Source organism: Manis javanica, chromosome 16 (genome assembly GCF_040802235.1).
Source record: "Manis javanica isolate MJ-LG chromosome 16, MJ_LKY, whole genome shotgun sequence".
Lineage (NCBI taxonomy): Eukaryota > Metazoa > Chordata > Mammalia > Pholidota > Manidae > Manis > Manis javanica.
Genome location: NC_133171.1, coordinates 7,207,346 through 7,232,903, shown reverse-complemented (window position 1 = coordinate 7,232,903; position 25,558 = coordinate 7,207,346). Strand labels below are relative to the sequence as shown.

The following is a 25,558-nucleotide window of genomic DNA, read 5'->3' as shown; positions in this document are numbered from 1 at the left end:
GGGAGAATCTTTAACTATAGATCACATCCAACCTCAGAAATGGCTGGAGCAACCAGACGCTGGCAGCTCAGTTATTGACTGAATTGAGTTCTTAAACGAGCCTGCAGCTGTCCTCCATGTAGCTGAAAGGAGAGGCTGGGAACTCCCTGCGTCTCAGCCAACGACCAGTGTTCCAGAAGGAGCACTGCCTGAGGTTTGGACCTGACGCTCCAGCCAGGCGCAGTCGGAGAACTGGAGTGGGTTGATGTGTTCACAGGCTCATTCGGCGCAAATCCCTGGAGACTGCTTTGATCTGGCCGCCTCTCGCTGCCTTTAGCAGTGACGCAGTTCAAAGGCAACCCCAGTTTTTCAGAATTAGAGGGAGGTAGGACTCGAGGTAGGAGAGGTTCTCTGCCTGACCTGTGGGCCCTTCATTTCCCGGGGAAATTTGGTTCGGGTTTGGTACCAACTGCTAGACGGTGGCTACAGTCACTCCAGGAGGCAATGTCCAGGTTCAGGTTGAAGATTCTAGGCCCTGATCCTGAACACAGATCCAAAGGCTGAGCCTTCGGACTCGTGGACTCTGGAGTGTGTCCTAGATGAGAGGCCCTGGGGCCCTAGCGTCAGCCCCCACACTGGGCAGGCAGCCTCTCTGCCCCCTGGAAATAAGCCCCCGGGAAGTCCCCATCAGACCCTCACAGAGTGCTCAGTCCATTCCTGCTCTGCTCTGCTCTGCAAACAGCTGCCATTGTAAATCCCAAGAGCCAGATAATTAAGCATCATCGTGTCTAAGGTACCCATGGGTACTGTAGCCTCATGGTCTAACAGGGAACCTATTGGCTGTAGAAAAGGTTAGTGATTTTTTTTTTTTTTATTAATTTTGGGTGATTTGTCAGAAAGGTGGGTTTAAGCACTAATGTATGTCACTTGGTTTATTAGACTTCAATTCTTAGATGCTTAAAAGAATTTTTTTTTACATTTCTGAAATTAGAATGTGCCACAGAATAAGTGTCAAAAGAAACTGGTAGCCTTTTTTCTCCCTCCAAACACCGATATTAAGTGATGGTCTCCTTAAATCCCAGGCACCTTAAAATAGAGGGGGGTTCTTAGAATTAAGGCTGTTTGCCCCCTTTATCTTTGCCAAGGCTTTAGGAGACCAAGAACTAGTGATAAAGCATCCTTTCCTAATAATGTGAGCAAGGAATTGCACGGACATGGGCGCGGCGGCTGAATGTGACTCTTCCCCGTTTCCTCTCACTAGGTCTTTCTGCTCCACAGCAGATTCCCCCTCTTAGAAGAGAGGTGTGGCCTGAGCCTCTTCCCTGAGGCCCATTTATTTCCTCAAAGGTTAGGCCTCATCGACCTGCTGGTGGACAGGTGGGCGGGTGGGCAGGGGAGAGTCGGGCCTGGGCAAACACGAGGACTTCCCCGACCTTCTAGACTATGTCTGTAGAACCAGAACAAGGAAAGTCCGGCATCTCACCTCCACACCCTCTGGCAGGTGTGGCAGGTCAGAGGTCACATGAGGGGAAGGTGTTACCTCTGCCATCTCAGTGAATCAGTCTAGAGCCCAAATTGTGGCCGCTTGTGGTTCACGAGCCGCTTTGCCCTTCCGTCCTCAGCCTGCCCCCTCCAAAGACCAGGCAGCAAAAAGCGAGCTGAGCTGAGCTGAATCAACTTCTAAAGTATGACAGGATAGTTTATGAAAGCTTTATACTATCCTGTCCCTTGGCTAAAATCTTCTCTAAGGTAATACAATACCATAAAGCAGTGTTGTGTATGAAAATACAGTCCTGCATCGGCACAGTTTAACCCTAGTCAGCAATGACAATGGTGAGGATGACTGTCATTAGGAAAACTCAGCCTTTTATGTCACAACGAAAGGAAATGGAGGCCAACTATCTTTTTTACAACGTCTTTCTTCCTTCCTACAGGTCTGGGGATTTTGTTCTTAACAATGTTTGTGTTAGAACTTGATGAAGTGAGGTCACTTAGATCAGTCAACAAAACTCTTTTTTGGAACAGACACGTGCATGCTATATATGTAATGCTTTTGTACATGTGAATTCCTGGCCCTGCACATGTCAGTGCTGCAACATGTAACTTACTCCATTGTGCCGGCTATTCTGACATGATCATGTGCATGTTATACACACTCAGCATGGAGAGGCTTTCGGGTTTCCAGGCATTTGCTCTGTCAGCACTTGTCAGATGCAACCCTGCAGCTGAGAGAGAATGCAGGTGGGGGTGGGGTTTCTGGGGGCAAATACAGAGCCGTTACTTGGTGTATGAACTAAGAGGGGTCTGGAAAGTCTTTGCTCTGCAGGACTGCATGTTCTAAAGTGGTATGTTTTGTCTGAGTAAGTAGGACAGGCCGCCAGATTCAACTCATCAATGCCCATGAGGCTCAAGTATGTCCTCCAATGGGCAGCAGGCACTGGGCGACATTCTGGGTGCACTGCAGGAGCTCTAGAGGACTCAAGGGGGTTACAAGGCTTTAAAAAGAAGTTGCTGTAAATTATACCCTTTTGCTTTCATTAAAACTTAAGTGCCAATGCCTAAGTATAAAATGTAAAAAAGTGAAAAGATACAGACCAGTTCAGCTTTTTGCCAAGTCACATCGTGTGTATGTGTGCTCTTTCCAGACATATGAAGATTCATGAGAAGGACCCTAACAGTGCTACAGCTGCAGCCCCTCCGTCCCCACTGAAGCGCAGGAGGTTCTCCTCCAAAAGGAAACTGAGTCATGATGCCGAGTCGGAGAAAGAAGACCCAGCACCTGCTAAAAAGGTCTCTCTGCTCCCAGCACAGACGTGCCTAACCACGGGGCTGCTGGCAGAAATCTGCGTGTCTTTATGTTCACAGTTCAGGGAACTGGCTGGCATCCACCCCGAGCTTTAGCTGTGTTTGCCCGCACTGTTTGTAAGGTGTCTGCAGAAGGGAACACCCGCATGTGCTTGGTGCGTGGGGCCTCCTCTCTGAGCCCCCGGGTGAAATGGAGAGCTCGTTGCCCTGCTGGCTTTTGTTTCTCCAGCTGGAGTAGAAGCGCCTGAGTGTTGGGGCTCTTGTCCTCACTCTTGTATTCCCAGTGTCTGTTAGATGGTAGGTGCTCCATAAATACATGAACAGATGAGTGAGTTGGGAGTGGGTGAATGGGTGGGTGGGTGGATGGACAGATGGATGGTAGCATTCAGTGAGCATTTGTGGTGTGAAGAAAGGACTGGTCGGTAGCATCCTTAATACCTGAGAGAGAGGCATCCTTTCCCTGGGGGTGGTCTCTGGATTTAGCACTGGCTTCTCTTCCGAGGCACTCCCGTGTGAAGGCCTCCTCATGAATTCCCTTTTTTTTTCCTTTTCCCTAAGATGGTAGAAGATGCGCAGTCGGGCGACTTGGACAAAAAGGCTGATGAAGTGTTCCATTGCCCAGTATGTTTCAAGGAGTTTGTTTGCAAGTATGGACTGGAGACCCACATGGAGACCCACTCAGATAACCCACTAAGGTAGGAGAGTGGGGCGATATACTGGAAAGCTCTTTTTCCTTCCTGTTTCTTCTCATTATGACCTATCCTTATTTCCCATTACTCCAAACTGGGCTACAATGGTGTGACTTGGGTGTGAACACAGGACAGCAGTCGGCAAAGGCATGCGCTGTGCACAGGTCAGGCTGGGAAGGGTCAGAGAGAAAGTAGAGGTAGCTATGGGCACAGGATGTGTTCGCCAAGGTTCGCAGTGCTTCCTTCGCTCCTGGTAAGGCCTCTGGAGCCGTCACCATGAGGCCCCCCACCCCCAACCTGATCCCAGGGCTTTTGGGCAGCAGATACATTCCCTTCACAAAAGGCATTGCAGCTCAAATGACTGTTAGCTGTGCCTGTAATGGGATAAGGAGAGGAAGGGCATGTCAGGGGCTCGGGAGTGTTTGCACTGGACAGGTAGCAGAGACCTAAGAAAGCACTGGGGGTCAGACAGACTTGTACTTCGTGCAAAACCCTCCTGCCAAAGTGAGGCGTGTCACGGTGATGCAGGGACACAGTGAAAGGTGATTGTCCTGCTGGTCCAGACACAATTTTAAGTCTTCGCTGGTTTCAGTTTTCCTGACCCTCAGCCTCTCAAGCAAAACATGGGTGGTAATAGAATTTTCCAGCATAATTTGGGGCAGGGACTCCGCTTTCCTTCTCTACCTTCTCTGAGAAGTTTTTCATCAGGTAGAAAGTGCTGCGTTCTTCATGAACAATTAGGCTTGAAATATTTTCCTATAGAATGACCCCTTTTAAAATGCTACCTCTGTCGTTTTTCACATTGAAAAGAACAATGTGCCTTGGAGGGGGCCTCTGGTGGAGTTGCCAGACTTTGAAAATAGCTCTCCTGCAAGGTACACCTGCCGGCTGGCCCAGAACAGAGTCAGGTGCAGGCGGGGCTGCTGCTCTGGGTCTCGGAAGACGTCCCGGGAGCAGGGAAATCTGGGCATGTCTGACTCACAGACATATGGGCCAGATTTCCTTCCTCGGGACACGTGCTTGGTTGTGACTTAGGAGTGAAGAGGTCTGAGCAAGCGAAAGACTTTCTGCATTGGGGGAAAAGCCTGATTGTATGGTAACTTAAAGCCATGTCAGATATTACCCCCATTCACATTAGCTTGACTTTTTTCTATTAGGGGAAAAAACAAACTTTATGAAGAGTTTAAACTGCTGAGCAATTGAAGTGCTATAAAATGTCTTAACATAACTTGTCCAGCTCGGGAATTGAGCATAGGAACAGGCATGGGCTGGTGGTCAGGATTTTAGGATGCTGTCCAGGCTCACATGGGAGCTGGACCAGCTGTATCTTGACCTCAAGAAAAGCTGGACCAGACAATCCCTGTGTTCCCTTTCAGGCCTTAAATTCTGCAATTCAGTCTCTTAACCAATCTGTCTACCAAGAAAAAACTCTTGGCTCTTCCTTTTGTGGGCCCTGTAGTTCTGAGACATTCAGGAACTTTGACTTCATGGCTTCATTAACGTCCACAGCATCCCGAGGAAGTGGGCTTGTGGTGGGCCGTGAATATGGAAATGGCTTTCTAGACTGAGCACCTCAGCAAATGAAGGTGAAGTTATCAGAGGAGCCTCACGTGGACAGGCATGGGCACAGGCAGGAATAGCACATGGGACCCCAATTCTGGCCTAGTGGTCCTGGCAAGTAGCATCTGACCCCACTCTGTAGAGCGGACTCACCTGCCTCTCTGGGCTCTGTGTGCTTTGCTCCATGTCATGCTTTAATCTCTGATCAGACAGCATCATAGGAACGACCCATTCGCCCCCTTCTAGATGATTCCTTCCTGGAGGAAAATAATGGGATTCCCATAAGAGACTTCTGGCAGCCAGAACCTGTACAGCACAGTGTATAGCAGCAGAGACCAGGAAGATGAGTGTCCCCCTTAAATACTGGCCTAGAGAAGGGCCCTCTGGGCATTTACCTCTCCAGAGGCAGGCAGGCATGCTACTCAGAGAGGATGGAGATGGGATTGCATCGGACACTCATTGCCCCAACCTGCAAGGTGTGGTGTGTAATCCACTCACGGGACTCCAAGGCCAATGGGCAGACAGGCCTTGAAGCTGAGCCCATGTCCTTCCTCTTCTCCTTGCCTACTCAGTAGTGACGCCCTCTGTCGGGAGGGGGTGGCTGGAGAAGCTTTGTAGCCTGAGACTGAGCCTGTCCTGGCAGCCTTCCACCCAGGGGAGCCCCTGGACCCAGCTTCCACAGCACACCCATTGTGGGGGCTGAGCTGGCCACCTCCTGTCTAGTGGCTGTTGCTTTGGGGAGTGGGGCTCGTGTCTGGAAACCAAAAGGAGTTGATTACGGAACATAGTTAATTTCCCTTTTCTCCTCTCTGCTCTACCATTCCACATAATAGTCTGCTATCAGAGGAGGCCATGGGGGCAGGCATGAGCCAGCAGGGCCTAGCCAGGCAGTGAACTGTGACAGTAGCTGGTGGGAGACTGCTTGTTAACCCAGAGCTAAAATAGACACCCACTTCATTTGCAAACCCCAGAGGCAGCAGAACCACAGTGGGATGCTACCAGCTTAGACAGAAAGTTTAAAACTCAAAACAGCTGTTGGCGTCTCTCTCTCCTGCCCCCTTACCCCTCACCCCCAATGCTGGCAAGGTGCCCACTGTTCCTTAATAAAAAGCCTTGAAATCCAAACACGTGTAAACACTGTGAAGGCCATTCTCCTCCACTGACCTGTGTTTCAAATTAACCAAGTCTTAGCATAGAGGAAAAGGAAGATACAAAGCTGCTTGTAGCGACTCTAGCTCTTAGTGCCGGGTATCGCTCATGCCCTGACATGACCAGCAGTAAATCAGCCCCTCTGTACAGCTTCCCACACAAGGAGAAGCTCAGGGCTTACTGGGAGCTAGCATTTGGAATCAGAAGTGACGGACAGAGTATCCAGTGAGCAGGTGGATGCAAAAAGGACTTCCCTGAGTGAGGATGTCTCGGGGTGTTGAATGTCGTGCTTGGTTATAAGAATAGAACAGATGAACTGGCCATACACTGCCATGAACAAAGTTAGTTGGGAAGGAAGTCAGGTCAGCACCAACCAATACAAGTAAGATATGAGCTGCATGTGTCGTTTTAGATTTTCTCATAGTCACATTATAGAAAGTAAAAGGAAACTGCAAAATTGGTCATACTTTTGTTCATTATACCATTGTATCCAAAATACAGTGTCAACATATAATCAGTATAAAAATTGCCAATGATAGTTTTTACATTCCTGTTTATATACAAGGGGTTTGCAATCCCGTGTGTGTGGTACAGCCACAGTCCATCTCCATCTGAACGTTTCAAGTGCACAGCAGCCTCCCCAGCAGGTGCGGGTCTAGGACGAGCCCGCCTACAGCGGGGAGGGCACCAGGGCTGCGGCTGTGCTGCGGAGGCCCCTGGGCTTGTGTCTGAGTGACTTGTCCAGGCTGACGAGGGCTAGGCTGGGAGGAGTGACAGCTGGCCTGTCACCATGGCTCCGGGTCTGCTGCTGAGAGCAGAATTTGGCAAAATGATTTCTTGATTAAAGGAGATCAGGTAGTAAATAACTTTTAGATTATTTAGTTAAAATGTATCCAGCAGGTGATCCGGGCGCTTTGTGTACCAGGCAGTTGGCCGGACTCGACTGTGGTTGGAGACAGGCCTCCCAGGCCAGTCAGAAAGCAAGTAAGGGGCAGGGCTGCTTGCTGTGCAGGCAGAGGGAGCCCGGCCGGTCCGTGGAAGGCTTCCCTTGACATTTCCCATTGGCAGTGGTGCTGTATCGTCTCCTCCGGGTTGAGGCCCTCCTCAGTGTGATAAAATTGAGAGAAATTATAACGTGGTACCCTGAAATCTGTTGGGGATTAGTACTGGGGAACCCAAGTGGGCTCTGACCCACAACTACCCCCAAGCCCCCCAACCCCACCCCCGTGAGGGTGGGGAGAGGCCGCTACAGATGGGAGGTGGCTGGGGACCACCCCTTAACTTGGTGTGAAGAGTGGTGCCAGAACCTTCTGGATTCTCGAGTGTTCCAAGGAGTTTTTGCCTCCTTTCACCGTGCACACCCCATCACCTTCAGAGAGACCCTGCATTAATTCCCATGGCATGGACCCACACTTGTTCAAGGCTATCCTAAAACCAGAAAGGGTATAACAAAATATTGTCAGGGCCTTGTGTTTAAGAGTCCCATGGCGTGGCCAGGTGGAGGCAGATATAAAATGATGCTGGGGTGGAGGGTGGAGAGGGTCACCTCCTGGTCGGCCTGGAAGTTGGAGGCGCCTCTGAGAGGATGGGCCCTCCACCCCTCCTGGCAGGGGGCTCATAGAACAGGCCGTGCACAGCAGGGAGGCCCCCAGCCTCCGGGCTCACCCCAGCCGGCCCCGTGGGGAGCCCCTCAGACCAAGCCCATCTCTCGCTTGCTGGGGTGGTGGAGCAGCCCCAGCCTGGTGTCGGGCTGTGCCGTGGCCTGGTGGAGGCCTGGGCGTGGGGACGGCAGGCTGCCTCTACCTCCTCGCCAAGCCCTGTCACAGGGCCGTCCCTGTTGCTCCCGGCAACTGGGAGAGATTAGTGCAGCTGTTGGATGTCAGTTCTCTGGCTGGTGGCTGGGATGGCAGGGAGGGAGGGAGGGTGGGCACAGGGGAGAGGAATGTCTGAACTGGGTGGGGCTCTGAGGAGAGGTTGTTTGCAGTTACCCTTCTTGCCTCTGGAGACACAGCAGGAAAAATGAAGCATGAAATCCCTTTAAAAAAGGAATGTCAGTCTCTGGATTAAAACACTATAATGAGCTAGAAATTCAGTATCTCAAGGAGGAAGCCGGGGTGAGCTGCAGCTTTCTGAGCAAGGTATTCACAGGTTCTGGTGAGGGAGGCTGCCAGCTGGCTGCTCGGAGCGTTAGGAGCAGGAAAGGCGCCCGGTTGAGCCACTGTCCAGTGTCCAGGCATTAAGAATGTGACATGGGTTTGCAGAAGTTGTTGGGGCAAATAACTGTCCTCTGAACAGACCTCAGAGCAGTGCAGCAGCGTGGAATTAAGCCGGCGGCTCCACCCCAACCTGCTGCCTGACACACTGTGGCCCCAGGCGAGCTGAGGCTGTTTGCCCATAGAAAGTGGATTTGAGGACTTCGTGAGGGTGAAGGAGGCGACACACAGTGCTCAGACTGTGGCCCTCAGCAAGCCTTCCCTTCTGATACTGTTACCCAGAATGTGGGTCCTTTTTCAGATGTTAAACCTCACAACACTTACAGTGTGGTATGTGTGCCACCCATTGGGTAACCCATTCCAACGAAACTGGGAGTCATGTGCCGGGCTTCTCCCAGGGACTGATTACTTGACAGAGCCCATAAAGGCAGTTTGTCCTTTAAGTCTTTTTTGTTATAAAGAGCTGCTTTTATCTCATTTTGCTTTTGTAAAGATTGGGGAACTGAATGGCTATTTAAATTTGCTTTGAGTCCCACCTACCAAATTGTGTCATCCCACTGTGTTGAAAGGCCAGACAGTTAGAAGCCTGAAGGGACTTGATATGCTTAAATAACAGAACCACACATCATTTTCCTTAGAATGTTGGGGAAACCTGAGATTCTAAAGAAATGCATTTCCTGATGTATACAGTTTGTCAAAGCAGTCTTTGGAAAATACGTTTAGCACGGTCAAAAAACAAACTTGGTTTAAACCCTTGCGATGGGGGCCATCTGTCTGTCCCTTACCTGCCTCGGTGGTAGACTGGATAGAATGAAGTGACAGTAAGGCCCCCCAGGAGGCCCCCGAGTTGGGGGCAGGTGTCTCTTCGGACTGCTCGTAAGCTCTTCAGTTGACTTCAAGGTTTGCGTCTTGCTCTGGAGAGTTAAGGTCTCCAGGTGATCACAATATTCCTGTAACAAGCACTGGGAAGAGCTAATCCCAAAATTGTTTGGTCACAGGTTTTTAAAAAAAAAGCCTTTTCATGGCCTTGTTTTCCATTTTTGCAAATTCCATTGCTGATAAATTTGCCTCTGAATTTATCTTGGCTTGACTCTTAATCTTCATTGTATATGCATGCTGCCGTCACATTTTAGGTGCTCCAGGAAGGGTATTTGGGAAGCCTGCTCTGGTTAGTGGCTACATATTCCCTCCTTCAGGCCTCATGACTTTGATGGTGAGAGTTATTCCCGATAAATGGCTGTTAGGGGCTGCTGCTTGTACCTTTAACCTCTGTATAGAATACCCGTACCAGAATAGTGCATTTATCACACCACATGTCTGCCCCAGCCCAGAATTATGTCATTTTCTTTAAAAACATAAATAAAAAAGAAGGACGTAGTGTCTTCTTCCAAGGGCGTGTGATGTAAAAGAAAAAACGGTGGTGCCCTGCCCCGTTAGGCAATACGTGTCGGTCCTCAATTTTAACTCTTGTTTGAGACTAAGTCATGGATCTGGGTAAGAACAAGAGCATCATTCATGTACATTAAAGTCCTTTGAGAACTGAAGGGACAAACCCTCAGCCGAGACGGGGGAGTATTTCCTTGCCTCCCAGAGCTATTTGGTTCCAGCCCTTGCTGTGCTGTCCCTTCTGCCGGGGCAGCCGGAGGCAGAGGCTGAGCTGTGGCCGGCGAGCTTGGGTCTCTGTGGCTTCCGGACCCGCGCAGTTCGGCGCTCTCATGGGAGCCAGACTCCTCTGACCACGTTAGCAGTGTGCTCTTCCCAGCCTGGCCAATGTGAAGGCCAGAGCTTGTGTGCCCATTTATTTGACTTGTGAAGAAGGGACAGGAAGGGCTGTGGGTAAAGTTTAAGTTAGGCTCCCTGTGATCGTGGGGCCTTCCTGTGGTCCCTGGAGTTGGTAGCCCCCAGTCCTGCCATCTCTTCCTTTGCATACTAGGGGTCACACTGGAAACTTGGCTCAGCCCCCTGCCCACTGCTGGGGGCATTTCCCTCCCTGGAGACCCCTCCCCTAGCCCTCCTAGCTGTGCTTCACAACTACCCATACCCTGTCAGTGCCATCACCACTGGTGCTAAGGGGGTTGCAGGGAGAAAGGAGATAAGCTACAGGCAGCTGCTTTGCCCTCTGCTGTTCATGCACCCCCAACTCTTTGTGCCCCAAAACCACAGCCCCTCCCTTCTCATCCACCCCTGATAGAACTGGTCAAGCCCCTGCACTGTCACAGAGACCACCATGAGGGAGCAGCCCTGTGGGAGGCAGGACCCCCAGGTCCTGGGCTGGCATGTTACACATGGTCAAGGACAGTAGGGAGTGGTAAAAATCTGCTTTAGCTTCCCACGTTAGACTTTCTTACTCTGTTAAAGAGGCATTTGCTGCTAATACTGGAATTCAGGTATCTTCTGGGTGCTGTGGGCTCTGGTGAATTGCTTTGGGCACAGAAACACTTTCTGTGAGCAACATTACTGGGAGTCCACATACAGGTGACCATCCATTTCTAAGTTAGGACAGGCTGCATGTCCTTGTCAGCATACATCCCCATGTTCACAGGTGACCTCAGCTTTACCAAGTGGTCCTTTAGAGTTCTTCGCACTGGTGAATTTTGTTTTCCTTGGAGTAATTGTCTTGTGTTTCCCTCACTATGGATTCAATGTGACCAAAGAAATGACGGTAGAACGTTCTTGGGGTGAAAGGGTTATACCCAACTTTATTTCCAGGTGGCAGGTCAATCAGTAGAATCCCATCCGCTCAGTGAGTCTGCATGCAGCAAGCCCGTCTCCACCTCCGGGCCTCTGCCTGCACAGCTGTCCTCTGGGCCTCTGTCCTCGGCGCTGCCACCACTCCAGCCTCTGCTCTCCTGCAGCCGCGCTACCATGTTGGGCCCAGAGCACTGGGCGGAGCTCTTATATACAGAGTCAATCACGATGCATTGCCCACACGTGTGTAGTGAGCTAGCCAACCAGGGCCAGGTAAGAATCCTGGCCACAGGAACCTTCACTTTATTTGTTTTTAAAGAGTCAACGGGGTTCTGTGTGCACGTTTAACTATGATAGCTAGTTATACTTCCCCCAAATGCATTCATCTTAGTTTTTCCATTTGGAAAAGTTGCCTTCTGCTTCCAACATAGGCCCACCTCCTGTTGCCAGAAAGTCCAAAAGCAGCCTCTCAAGTTCCTAAGACTACCCTCAAGCTTATCAAAATCACTTGCAAAATGAAATCGTCCTACCATGCTCCCCTGTCCTGGGACTCTTGAGTACAGTTCTACTCCATCTAAATGGTTCGCAGTCGTGCTGTTCACCTGTTCGTGCAGGGTTGAGAGATCCCCCACACTGGGGGTGAGGAGTACCCCAGGATTGGTGCCGGCAGGCAGCCCTGCAGCCAGCAGCACAGCCCACAGATTTACAATGACCTCCATTGTCCTTGAGGAGCTGCTTGGAAACAAAGTTGCAAAGCATTTCTCCCCGGGGCCTTGGGAGGGCTGGTTGCAGCCAGTGTCTTATGCTGACAAAGGCCCATCCAAATGTTTCTGGGTGATGGTTTCCAAACTGCCTTCACCTAAGGCCTGTCAACAGGGGCCAAGTGTGAGAGACAGTGCTTTTCCGTGGCTGTTTTTTTCTTCCTTTTAACCAGCCTCACACTGTGCTTTTGGTTTCAAAGCACTTTTTTTCTCTGCCACTTTCAAGCAGCTTGTTTGCGAGATATTCTTTTCAGAAGTGAAATAGGAGCACCTTGGTTGAAATCCCATGAAAACAGAGGTGTGAAGCTGTGTTTCTTGGCCTTATTAGAAGGCTCTCGGTGTGTGCGCAGGCCAGGGAGGTGTGCTCCTCTCTTTGTGAGCCTGGGCCCTGGAGGGATGGCCGGGGCAACAGGGAAGCAGGTGGTGCAGGGCAGAGAGCAACTGGGTAGAGCTTGCATTGCTCTACAAGTCTCAAGATTAAACAGAAATAAGTAGAGATGATTGTGAAGTTGTTGAAAGAGCATATCCTTTTTGACATTAAAATTCAATTTTCCTGCATTTTCGTATTGGCTGTAATGGCCAGTAAATGGACTGGTCCTGATGTTTGCAATATAAAATAATGCTTAAATTCCGAGCAGCACCTTGCAGTTTTTCAGGCATCTTGTTGCCTGTTATTCCTGTATCACAGGTGAACAAGAAGTTGGGCTGAGAGCAGGAAGGGAAGGAGCTCCCACAGGCGTGCAGCATGAGAGCAAAAGGTGTTTATAGATTCCAGGGCCGCTCCCTTAATTCTTGATATATGTGATTTGTTTACCAAACTTGTCTAACCTGGGGTGCTTGTTCATATAGACTCCAAGGGACACTCACTCGTTATTGTGATTATAGGAGATCTAAAGCAAGACCTGGGAATCTAGTTTTTTAACAAGGTCAGGAGGGGATTCTTATCTCAAGGGTGTTTGGGAAATTTTACCGAGCAGGCAGCTGAAATGCAGATGAAGTAAATGGTCCAAGGTCGTATTCTGTGCACTGCCTCCCAGTGCCTCCAGTCCCTGAGCCCATCCCCCCACTGCTCCACAGCTGCCTTCCACAAGGTCACAGCTGGTAGATGGTGCTGACTCCTTCTGCTGCTGTGTGTGTGTGTGTGTGTGTGTGTGTGTGTGTGTGTCTGTGTCTGTGTGTCTGTGTGTGTGTCTGTGTGTGTGTGTGTGGAGCACCCACTATGTGTGGACTTCTGTCCTAGGAGGAGAGAACGGAGGAGGAGGAGCTAGACATGTAGAAATAAGTAATGAAAACGCAGTGTTACTGAAAATTCATTGCTATGGTAAAGGGCAGTAAATTCTAATTGCCACATTAACAGATACCCTCTACTCGCTCTTATAAAACCCATCACACTGAATATGCATGGCCAGTAGGCTCTGCATTAGTACAGTAGTCTCAGAAGTGGAGGGTATGCCGAAAGACCTCTAGGTACAAGAAAATAATAATACAACTTTTCTTATCTCACCCTTTAAAAATGTGTTTATATTTTATAACTTACTTGGCATATTATGTATGTTTGGATTTTACAACATACCTGACATATTATGCATGCATGCAAAGACATATCATTACCTCATACACTTCTCAGTTAAACAACAGATATGGATGCATGCTCAAAAATGTTCAACTTACAAGGATTACATAACTTAAAGCTTGCACCCCACTTCTCAGACCTACCTACTCACCTTGTCACTGTTGATTCATATGCTACCCCAAGTATTTCTTCCCAGCCTGTTTATGTCAGTAATACATGGAATCATTTACTATAACTTAATTAAATTTTATATGAATCAGTGAGATTTTTTTTTTAATAGTCTCTGTGAAAGCTAAGTTGGGTAGACAACATTTATGGTCCAGATTAGGCAGAGTATTTTTTTTTTAATTGCTGTCAAACTCAGGGTAGGCAAGACACCTATAAACATTGAGAGAACTAATCATATAAGTCTAGGATTCTGCTTTAGTCAAATTTGGAAAATCTAAGTCCTTGTTCTACCTTAAAGAATCTAATGCAGGAAATCAAAGACGTTGTGTTTTGAGCATGATTCGTGCAGAAATGACAGCATGGACCTTCACTCTGGACCTAGCCTCAAGCATAAGTCCTTTGTGAATAACTGTACAGTCCGTTATTGTTATTCACAGTAATTATGTTCTTTCTAACATTGCTGCAAACACAGAATGAGTGAATACAAAACCACTGCTCCTAGAGGAAACACGGATAGGTACCTGCGAGCCTCTGATCAGATCTCATTTTTGTCAGCACATCAATATATAATCTCATTTTATTTATGTTTCTATTTGAAGACACCTTAATTAATAAATACTATTGATTCACAAACATCAAACTCACAGCACTGCAGCTCATGACTGAATGAACTCATTTGGCTTTTCACATTTTCTCTGGATTTCCTCTGGAAGGTACAGCCCAGACTTCTTACACTTAGGAATACCACACAGCACTTTAGCACTATGCTTAGAGGCCATCTTAGACAGCCAAGTCACCAACTAAAAGCACAAAAATGCTAGAAACATGGCACTAAACAGATTGCAGAAAATGTACTAAATAGATTGCATTAGTTTATAATATGAGCTGAAATAAGAAGGCAGTGTGTTGCCTCGTTCAGCCTCAGCTGGGAAATGTGCATGTTGGGCAACTTCAATTTTTCACTGCTCTGTGCATGTCCATCAATACGCTGTGAGTGTTGATTGGGACTTACAAATATAAGCAAGTTCACAAATTCACAATTACAGAACCCACAAAGAATGATGAAAAATTATATATGCCTTAGGTTAAACAAAATAACATGTGTGATTTTTTTGTATGAGCCTTCCTTTAACTGACTTTGATGAATGAGCCGCATTCGGCAAGGTGAAGTGCACCCTGCTGTTGTCACAGGGGAAAGGTGAGCTGGGAGCCAGTGCCCGATTGCAGGATTACACGCCGACTGATTCTTAGCAGCCATCTCTCCCCAGCTTGTTAGGATGAAATGAGCTTGGGTATTTGTTGTGATGTCCCAGCAACTAGGACAGTGCCCAGCACTGGTGATGATTTAAAACACTGTACAAATGTTCTACACAAGATGTATGTAGTCAGTGCTAATAATTCGGGAGGAAGAAGTTAGTATAGACTTCAGGTGGAAAATGCCTGTGGGGCCCACTGGGTGTTGCTCTGTTGCCTTTGTACTCACCCCAATCCGTCTTATCTCCTCCCTGTGTTCTCATCTTCCAGGGAAGGCAGAGACCAGCTTCTCCCTCCCACAGTTCCCCAAACCTCACCTCTCCTGCCTGCATATGACTCAGGGCCTGGACAGAACAGAGGGGAAGAGAGAGCAGGGAGAGAACTAGAGAACTGTCTTTGGTTCATAAAGTGCCAAAGCAGATGGGGCTGTAGGCCTGGCTGCCCAGCCTGCCCTGGGGTGGCTCACTCTGCCTGCCTGGAGATCCCGTATTTGGGGCCTTCCTGGGCCCTGGCCTGGGTGCCCCCCTGCAGGCCCCCGGCCCCTCTAGCTTTTCCCCAGGAGCTCTGGTTGTCCAGGAGGTTTGCTGGGGAGATGTGCTCCTTCACATCGCCTGTGCCACGATGAGACTCAGTGTACGGGCTTCTCTCCCGGAGATTTTCTGAATTGAGCCCTCCAAACACACATGCCACCAGTAGTAGTTTGGGCGTTGAAACTTGGAGAAAGGCAAAAAGTCAGCCCATTCTTAGCCATTTGTAATGACCTGTTTCTTTTAAATGTGTTAAGGAACATTTCAAATGTACACAAAAGTAGAATAGTATAATGAGCCCCTGTGTACCCATCACCCAGTATCAGCCCATGGTCTGAATTATTAGCCCATGGCCAATCGTGTTGCATTTCTTCCATGTCCCAGATAATTTCAGAACAAATCCCAGGCATTACATTTCACTGATAAATATTTCATTGTATATCTGTAAAGGAGAGGACTTTTTTAAAAAAGCATACAGCCAAAATACTATCACAACTAAAAAATCAACAGTAATTCCTCATATCCTCAGATATCTGGTCAGTGTTTAATGTCCCTGAAGCAGATATTTCTGTCTTTGAGTTCAGCACAGCTCTCAGCTAACGTGGCCAGTGACTAGAGTGTGCAGCTGAACTTGAATCTGGGGGGCTGGAGTCAGGGTAACAGAGAGAAAGAGTGCCGTTTGCAGGTCAGTCAGTAGGACGGGACAGCACTGCTGGGGCTCCGTGGCTCCGTGGCTCTCTGCGCCTCTGCGCACACCATGTGGAATATAAGCGAGTTCTGGCCAGAAAGAACCTCACCGAAGAAGAGTGGCTGCCACCACTCTGTGTCCCTACTTACTGTCTCACAGTCTGTGACTGAGCCCTCTCAGTACTTGGGGCAGGAAATGGCTCCCTGTGTTTTGGGGTCCATCCCCTCAAAACATGGCCTGCATGCACGGGGCAGGACTGGGGAGAGAGGAGGAAGTGATACTGTCTGGGCCCAGGGCTGTGAGAACTCTGAGCACCCAGAGGGGTTGGGGCTCCCTGGAGCTACCCTTTCCTGTGAGCCTTTGTCACCGGTGGTGAGCCTAAGCAGCATTCCCTCAAACGGGGTTTGGGGTTCTGAGTGGCTCATAGGGACCAGCTACTCTGAGTCTAAGTGAATGATGACAGGAGTCTGATGGCGTGCTGCAGCCAAGGTGGTGCAGACAGGAAAGTGGGCGCCCAGCAGGCTGCCGGGCCGGGGCCGGGGCCAGGGCCGCCGCAGCCTGAGGAGGAGGGCAGAGTTGCACATACTTGGCACTTTGTTCTTTCAGAGCTAGACGAGCTCATCTGCTTCACGGGTGATTTGTTGTCTCTCTATGTCCAGAGAAGAATTTCAAAGCAAAAGAGTTTCCAGTAAGGTGTATACAGTGGAAACTTGAGCAGCTTGCTTGTGCCCCTGTGTGCCCCAAGTTCTTCCTTTGTAAAGCAATATTAGGCCCCGCCTGAGAGGTTTCATGAGGCAAAGGCAGCTGTCCGAGGGAATGCACGTGGCTCTAGCGGCTGCTGTGTTCACTGCTGCTCTGGGGATGTTGACCAGACCACACTGATTGTGTGGTTTTTCAGGTGGTTCTTGGTGAGGCCGTAAAGGCTACCCTGGTGTGTAGAGTGGTGTTTGCCCCACATCTCTGCAGCCCAGGACGTTTCAGGTGTAGGATGTCATCTCTGCAGTGAGGGGTGCTGAAGGACTGCATTTGCAGGAGTCTTTCAAGGGAAGAGGAACAGCAGCATGACAGCTATGGGCGGCAGTGTGCACAGGGCTCCCATTTGTCCTGTGCTTCCCACAGGCTTTGTGGCCTTGGCCTTCGTGCTTAATACTTATGTGCCTCGGTGTAAGATGAATTTCAGGATACTCACCCTCCTGCCAGGGTCGTGGCCGCTGACCCTTAGGGTGCCTTGCACTTAGTGTAGGCTCCACGCATGGGAGCTAGGGTTATTTTTCTGATAATAGTGGTGATATTATCAGAATTGAATATATAATCTTTGTCATGTGCTGCTAGTTTTGTTAGAGAATTTGATTAGCATTTTATCCTGATCAGATACCAGAGATGCTAATGTGATCCCTCTGGCTGCTGTATAAATTTATTCTTTTTGACTTTTAAACATTTGCAATAATTAAAATCCATTGAGTTGAGGGAGGGAGAAGCCCTTTGACACGATCATTCTGCATTGCGTAACTCGGGTAAGAAGAAGTGGATTTGCAATAGCTTCTCGGTATACATGCCTGTGCTGTCTGCAAGATTGCATATCCAGGAGATGGTAGGATATAATTTCTTTTTAAGGAAGAGTTTCTTTATGCTGACCTTGAACAGAGTGGTTTCCTGATGTCATATTTTTATTTTGCTCAACTGAAACGAAGCAACAAAAAAATACAGTAAGCTGATGGACAGGTGGGAACTCGGCTGCTCCCTCACATGCTATCCCTTTCTTCTCCCAGATGTGACATTTGCTGCGTCACCTTTCGAACACATCGAGGATTGCTGCGCCACAATGCGCTTGTCCACAAACAGCTTCCCAGGGATGCGATGGGAAGGCCTTTCATACAGAACAACCCCTCAATTCCTGCTGGCTTCCACGACTTAGGATTCACTGACTTCTCCTGTAGGAAGTTTCCTCGAATTTCTCAGGTATTCTGACCAGCCCATGGAACTGGGAGCCACCTCCGCAGTCCACCTAGTTGGGCTAAACTTCCTCCCCCTGAGGTTTATTTTCTTTAAAATGCCATCTATCCGTTGGATTTGTCCTTTTTATAACACCTTGCCTTTTTAAAATAGAGCTTAGCCCTGTTGGTCTTCGTTAGGTTGAGTTGGAAGGCATAGGTGACCTTTATCTTGGGTTGAATCTCACATAAACTTGCCCAGAAGTCTGGTTCATCAGGGCTTTAGTCCATTCTTGGGGCATTTGAGTTTAAAGTTGTGAATTGTTTAACACTCCCATTCCAGCCCTATCTGCACTGAATTTGTATTTTTTAAATACTTTAGTACCTATATTACAGTTAAATATTTCCAGTGTTGTAGTTTCTATTAAAAATGTTTCGGGTCATTATTAACTGAGCCATATTTGTTCTCTGCTTGTAGAACACCTGAAACTACTTGTTTTATTTTTTTCTAATTCTTAAAAAAGGAGGTAGAAATCTGGTTAAATGCTTGAAATGAGGAATCCTCAAGCTCAATGAGTTGTTTCATGGGAATACACCCATACATATACCCAGATGTGTGTACCCCTACGTGCACGCTCACGTAAGCCCCCACTCCCTGTGGCACTCCCTCGTGCCCTCTTGCAGGCTGTGCTCCCTCTCCCACAATCACAGAAGGGGAGCAGGTTCTCCACTGATGGCAGATAGTCACCATGAGTTAGCCTTGCAAGGCACCCATTTTTAAAAGGAGAATGAATCCTTCCTGTGGTATTGTTACTTAACCAAACTGCATTGCTTCGCTGCTGAGACTCCCTAGGGATTAATGCCATTCGCCAAGCAAATAAGGTTCTTAAGATGTTTGTCGTTTTCCTTACTCATCCTGGAGTTAACAGGAGAAAGCTGGATCCTAGGACTTGTGCCACAGATACTTTCTGCATTTCCATTTAGTGCTTGTCTTTAAATCCTCTCTTCCCTTGCTTTTGCTGACCTGCTTGCGCACAGGCCTGGTGCGAAACAAACCTGCGGAGGTGTACCAGTGAGCAGCAGCGTTTCGTCTGTGACACGTGTGACAAGGCGTTCCCCATGCTTGCCTCGCTCACCCTGCACAAGCAGACCCACGCCACCACGGACCAGGGACAGGAAAGGCTGCAGGCCAAGCCCCTGCCTGGTGACGCCCTGGACCAGAAGGTCTTCCTGGCCATCCTGGGCCTGCAGCACACCAAAGACGTCAGGCCTGCCCCCTCTGAGGAGCCCCTGCCCGATGACAACCAAGCAATACAGCTCCAGACACTCAAGTGTCAGCTACCTCAGGACCCCGGCTGCACCAACATGCTGAGCCTGTCTCCTTTTGAAGCTGCTTCCCTGGGCGGTTCTTTCACGGTCCTCCCGGCCACCAAGGAGAGCATGAAGCACCTGTCCCTACAACCTTTCCAGAAGGGCTTCATCATCCAGCCCGACAGTAGTATTGTGGTCAAACCCATCTCCGGTGAGTCGGCCATTGAGCTGGCAGACATCCAGCAGATTCTGAAGATGGCAGCCTCAGCTCCCCCACAGATCAGTCTTCCACCCCTCTCCAAGGCCCCTGCCACCCCTCTGCAGGCGATTTTCAAACACATGCCCCCTCTGAAGCCAAAGCCCTTGGTCACACCACGGACAGTGGTGGCCACCTCCACGCCCCCTCCTCTCATCAATGCCCAGCAGGCCTCCCCCGGCTGCATCAGCCCCAGCCTGCCCCCGCCACCCCTGAAGCTCCTCAAGGGCTCGGCAGAGGTGGCCTCCCACGCCCACCTGCTGCAGTCCAAGTCCGGGGCCCAACCAAGCATGGCCACACCGCTCTTCCTTCAGCAGCCCCGGGTGGATCTGCCCGGCCAGGCCGAGATAAAGACGCAGCTGGAGCAGGACAGCATCATCGAGGCCCTGCTGCCCCTGAGCATGGAGGCCAAGATCAAGCAGGAGATAACAGAGGGGGACCTCAAGGCCATCATGACAGGACCCGGCAGCAAGAAGACACCAGCCATGCGCAAGGTGCTCTACCCCTGTCGCTTCTGCAACCAGGTGTTCGCCTTCTCCGGGGTGCTGCGTGCGCATGTGCGCTCCCACCTGGGCATCTCGCCCTACCAGTGCAACATCTGCGACTACATTGCCGCCGACAAGGCTGCGCTCATCCGCCACCTGCGCACACACAGCGGCGAGCGGCCCTACATCTGCAAGATCTGCCACTACCCCTTCACCGTCAAGGCCAACTGCGAGCGGCACCTCCGCAAGAAGCACCTCAAGGCCACCCGCAAGGACATCGAAAAGAACATCGAGTACGTGACCAGCAGCGCCGCGGAGATGGTGGACGCCTTCTGCTCCCCCGACACGGTGTGCAGGCTGTGCGGCGAAGATCTGAAGCACTACCGCGCGCTGCGCATCCACATGCGCACACACTGCGGCCGCGGCCTGGGCGGCTGCCCCAAGGGCCGCAAGCCCTTCGAGTGCAAGGAGTGCAGCGCCGCCTTCTCGGCCAAGCGCAGCTGCATCCACCACGTCCTCAAGCAGCACCTGCACGTTCCCGAGCGCGACATTGAGAGCTATGTCCTGGCCGCCGATGGCCCGGGCACCGCCGGGGTGCCCGCAGAGACCTCGGGGAAGATAGAGGAGGGTGGTGGGGCCTTTGGCGAGCGGAAACCCCCAGCCACCTTCCTAGAGCCCCAAAACGGCTTTCTTCATGGCAGTCCCACCCAGTCTCTGCCTCCCCACGTCTCAGTCAAGTTGGAGCCCACCAGCAACTTTACAGTGGACTTCAACGAGCCCCTGGACTTCTCCCAGAAGGGCCTGGCCCTGGTCCAAGTGAAGCAGGAAAACATGGTCTCCTTCCTCAGCGCCTCTTCCTTGGCCCCCTATGATAGCTCGATGGAGCCCATCGACTTGTCCATCCCCAAGAACTTCAGGAGGGGAGACAAAGACGAGGCTGCTCCCAGCGAAGACGGCCAACACGAGCAGGAGCCGGAGAGCCGCGAGCAACCCTCCCCCTGCCCACCGCCTTGCCCTGCCCTGCCGGTGACCTTGGCACCCAGCGGGATTCTGGAAAATCTTGTGGCCCCTGCGGCAGCAGCCGCGGCTCTGGAAGCGCACCCCCAGCCCCTGCAGGGTTCTGTCCAGCTGGCAGTCCCCATATACTCCTCGGCCCTGGTCAACAGCTCGCCGGTCCTGGGCAACTCCGCCCTCATCAGCAGCCCAGCCTTGCTGCGACCACTGCGCCCCAAGCCCCCCCTGCTCTTGCCAAAGCCCTCCGTCACAGAAGAGCTGCCCCCACTGGCCTCCATTGCCCAGATCATCTCATCTGTGTCTTCAGCTCCCACCTTGCTGAAAACTAAGGTGGCTGACCCAGGGCCCACAAACACTGGCAGTAACACCGCAGCTCCAGACAGCCTAGGAGGCACCGTCCCCAAAGCTGCCCCCGCCCCCACCAGCACCACAAGCCCAAAAGAATCCAGTGACCCATCCCCTGCTGCCAGCAGTCCTGGAGCAGCGTCCCCCACCGAACAGGGGCCAACTGGCTTGTCAAAGAAGAGGGGCCGGAAAAGGGGGACGAGGAGCCGGCCCCGCGCCAGCAGCGGTGGGGTGGATCTGGACTCCAGCGGGGAGTTTGCCAGCATTGAGAAGATGCTGGCCACCACGGACACCAACAAGTTCAGTCCGTTTCTGCAGACGGCAGAGGATGATGCTCAGGACGAGGTGGCCAGAGCCCCTGCAGACCACAACGGGCCCAGTGATGAAGAGCAGGGCAGCCCTCCGGAAGACAGGCTGCTGAGGGCAAAGCGGAACTCTTATGCCAACTGCCTGCAGAAGATCAGCTGTCCCCACTGCCCCCGGGTGTTCCCTTGGGCCAGCTCCCTCCAGAGGCACATGCTCACGCACACTGGTAAGGGGGCTGCCAGGCCAGGGGGGCTACTTCTCAGGAGGCTGCAGCCTGGCCGGCCAGGGGGAGGAAAAGAGAGGGGTCGGGTTGCACAAGTGGGACCCTTTTCCTATGACCCATCTCAGAAGCAGGGGCTTGCCTGGTGGTGCTGGGAGTTTTTCCCCATGTGCCCTGTAACCAGAATGACCTACTCCTGTTGTCGGAGCCCTCCGGGGCTGCTGGTGAAGAGAGGTGTTAAACATAAGGTGCTTTGGGTGAAAATGCTTGTAGGCCAGTCGGATTACTCACTTCGTCTGCCTCATCCCTTCTGGAGAAGGTGGTGAGATTTCTTCCTGGCTACATTCAGGAGGCAGCTAGGGAGAAGTGAAACTGTGATTAAGGTGTCAGGCCATAGTGAGCTTGGTCCTTTGGCAGAATTGCTTCCCAGCATCCTCAAGGCAGTTTTTAAAATTTTGATCATTCCATGAAGTTCTTTTGACTGCCATGTGTCCTTAAAGGGCAATACTGCAAATTTTGCAGCTATCTTTCAGTTCACTAAAGTGGTCACATCTCCCCCTGTTGCCTGTGAAAACCAGTGACAAATGGTGGTAGAATTTTAAAGTTTTCTATTTATATTCTCAGCTATTCTGGAGAAACACAAATATAAATAATATTTTAATTAATGGGCTTAAATTGCCAAAAAGAGATCCCAGCATATTTTTCAAATGTTAGTTTCTGTATGCTGATTTTTAAAGACAAGTTTAAAATAAGGAATATGCTTTAAATAATTTTATGTTAAGTACTTCTAATAGTCAAATGACCATACACCTCTCATCTTAATTCTAGTTTACTGAATATTCATACAGGATTCAGGTCATTGATCTAATAATAAATTGGGTAGGATCCTTAACCTTTTGGAAATTAATACCTAAACATTAATAGATGGGACCTAAAACCAAATAAAGAATTACATAGTACAGGGCTGCCACATAAAATATAGGACACTAGTTAAATTTGAATTTCAGATAAACAATTTTTAGCATAGGTATTTTTCCATGCAATATTGGGGATATACTGAAAACTGAGGTATGGTTTGTATGAAAACCAAATTTAACTGGGCATACTGTATTTTTCGTTGCGCGATCTGGCCACCCTGGCTAGGTAGTTAGGAGGCTTATAATGATGGAGTGGAGATGGGGAGGGTAGTGGAAACTAGGTGTGAGCCATGCTCTGCACCGGGTGGAAAGGCTTCATTTGGAGTTGGTCATCCTATGAGGCTTCCAAGAAACCCATGGAAGGCTGTTTCTACTAATGAAGTAGAATGACAGGAGGGAGGTCACTGTGTCACCCCTGGGCAACAGGTGTGCAAAGAGAGAAGGGGTGGGGAGAGCAAAGCTGCAGGGTGTCTCTGAGGCTGGTTGCTATGTAGATGCAGCATCTCTTTCTGGTGTGATGGGGCCTTACATCCAGGAATCAAGGGGTGGGAAGTCCACAGTGCCTGTCCACGTTTAACAAGAACTGGCATTTCTAGATGTGCATGCTGCACTTTCAGACTGTCATTGTGTTCCCATTTGAAATCATTTATACCTGACAAAATAAAGTGGCAGTTCCAGTGAAGAAAGCCATTCAGAAAAGAAGGTGCATCTTAAAGAGAAGGCGCCCCACACAGCAGTCTCTCTTGCTGATCTTTTCGGGTGACACCTGTTTGTCGCTTGCAGAGCCTCTGGAGAAGTATTTCTGTTACCACTTTGAGAAGGCAGATGGCCTGCATCTGATGAATGTGGCTCCTGCCATGCCTCACCCCCTATGCTCACCCCTTGCCCTGCTGCCACCCAGCCTCCCTTTCGCCCCCTCCAGCTGGAAGTCCTGTGCTTCATAGATATCAGGCCTATTTGCCTCAGATGAGGCCACCTGTTCCTGACTGCTGGTTTCCCTGGGAGGACTGCAGCAGCCAGTATTTCCTTTCCAGAGCTCTGCCATTGTCTTTGCAGATGCCTGGCAGAAGTTCCCACCTGAGCATCCAGTCATTTCAGTTACCTGGCTTCTGAATGCTAAAATGTCCTACCTGGTTTAAAATGTGTTAGTGTATTGAGACTGAGCAAGAAAGACAGGAGGTTTGCATAAGACAGAGCTATCCTCTGAGTGGCTGTGTCTGTTTCAGGCCATTGCTGACATCCTGTCATCCTGTGTTCCTGCAGTGGGGCTGTGGGCCTTGGCAGGAGGCGGGCTTTCAGAGTTGGTAGCCTGCCCATTATAAAAGCTTGTCTTCATGACTGTCCCATGGGGGCGATGTTGTCCACATTTTGTCATGAGGACGTGAAGACTTAGGCTGAGTATGTCATGAGCTTCAGACCAGTGATGAGCTATAGAGCTAGAGTTCAAAGCCACCGTCAGGTTCCCAGCACCTGCCCCGTGATCAGGGTAATGTGGCTGCTGGGCCTCTTATCTGAAGGTGTGTAGGGCATGTGTCCCCCATCTCCCTGTATCCTGACATGTCCCAGTGCAGAAGATTGGAAAGTGATTTGAGATAAAGTAGAACACAGACATGGGCCAGCATGCTATGAATCAGAGACTCACTGACCCCAGGATGGTATTAGCCACACACATAGACTTCATAAAGGGTGGCGCCCCCTGGCTCTGTTAACTTCCTCTGCTGTTGCTGCTTGAGCTTCCAACGACCACCTCAGCATCGCCTCTAGTAAGAAATTTCATAGAGCACTTGCTATGTCTGGTGCTATTAGAACATTTTCCATTTATTGAGTGTTAGCACTGGACAAGCCTGGGAAATCACCTGACCCACCCTTCTCCCAGCCTGATGTTTTCCTGGGAGGTGGCTCTGCCGCTGAAGAAGCTGTCTGTGAGCTCTCTTCTGGCTCCCTAGCTTTCTGGGAGATGTGCCCTCCAGAAACGGGAAATGAGTCTAAGGCATACATGTAAGAATGCAGAAATTAAACGTGAGCTCTGAAAGGACCCTGTAAACAAACGGTATACAGGGAAGTGGCTTGCTTTTTTCTTCTTAGTAGTGTTAAAATCTAGCTACATTGTAGCCAGAGGTGTTGAGCAGTGTCTAGTTTTAAACTACATTTAGGCAAACCATGTCTGTATCCTGAGAGTCCGCCTTCTCCTGACCTCTGGGCAAATGCATAGGATTATGGTGATATCTGTGTTGTCTCATGGAGATTTCCAGCCCAGCCCACCAGCCCACAGAGCAGCATTAGGTGAAGCAGATGTTAAGGGTCCAGCTAGGGGTTCCCTGTTGCTGGGACAAGTGGCACATGGTTCCAGCTCTTTCTCTGTGTGGCTCAGTTTCTAGGAATTATGTCTTAGAGGAAGCTGATATCTGCTGTTACGCTGTTTATTTCCAAAAGGTAGCCGAATTTTCTCTAGCCCCATGTCCCCACTTGTGGCCTGAGGTGGCCTGCCGATCCGGGAAAGATCCTGGTTCTGTGCCTGTGCCTGGCCAGTGCTGCGCTCAGGAGAGGACAGTTCTCTGTTCCTTCCTTTTCCCCTGTGAGCATCTCGTGTGTTCTCAGGCCATGGGTAGAGGTGGGAGTGCCAGAAAACAGAGCCCACCCACACCCACCCATCCTCATCTTCCTCCTCTACTCCCTTTCCTGATCTTCAGATGTTATCTGAGGTGCCCTCCAGCAAGGA

General features: G+C 50.1%; 1 protein-coding gene across 18 annotated transcripts in view; it reads left to right on the top strand.

Moving 5' to 3' along the window:
* RREB1 (ras responsive element binding protein 1) overlaps positions 1-25,558 on the top strand; it is a 174,742-nt gene that overhangs the window by 129,021 nt on the left and 20,163 nt on the right. For all 18 annotated transcript variants that reach the window (XM_073224209.1, XM_073224205.1, XM_073224211.1 and 15 more), the window contains 4 exons: positions 2,625-2,769; positions 3,343-3,479; positions 17,824-18,013; positions 19,024-21,928. In XM_073224209.1, coding sequence (XP_073080310.1) covers positions 2,625-2,769; positions 3,343-3,479; positions 17,824-18,013; positions 19,024-21,928 — 3,377 coding nt within the window. The remainder of the gene's footprint in view (positions 1-2,624; positions 2,770-3,342; positions 3,480-17,823; positions 18,014-19,023; positions 21,929-25,558) is intronic.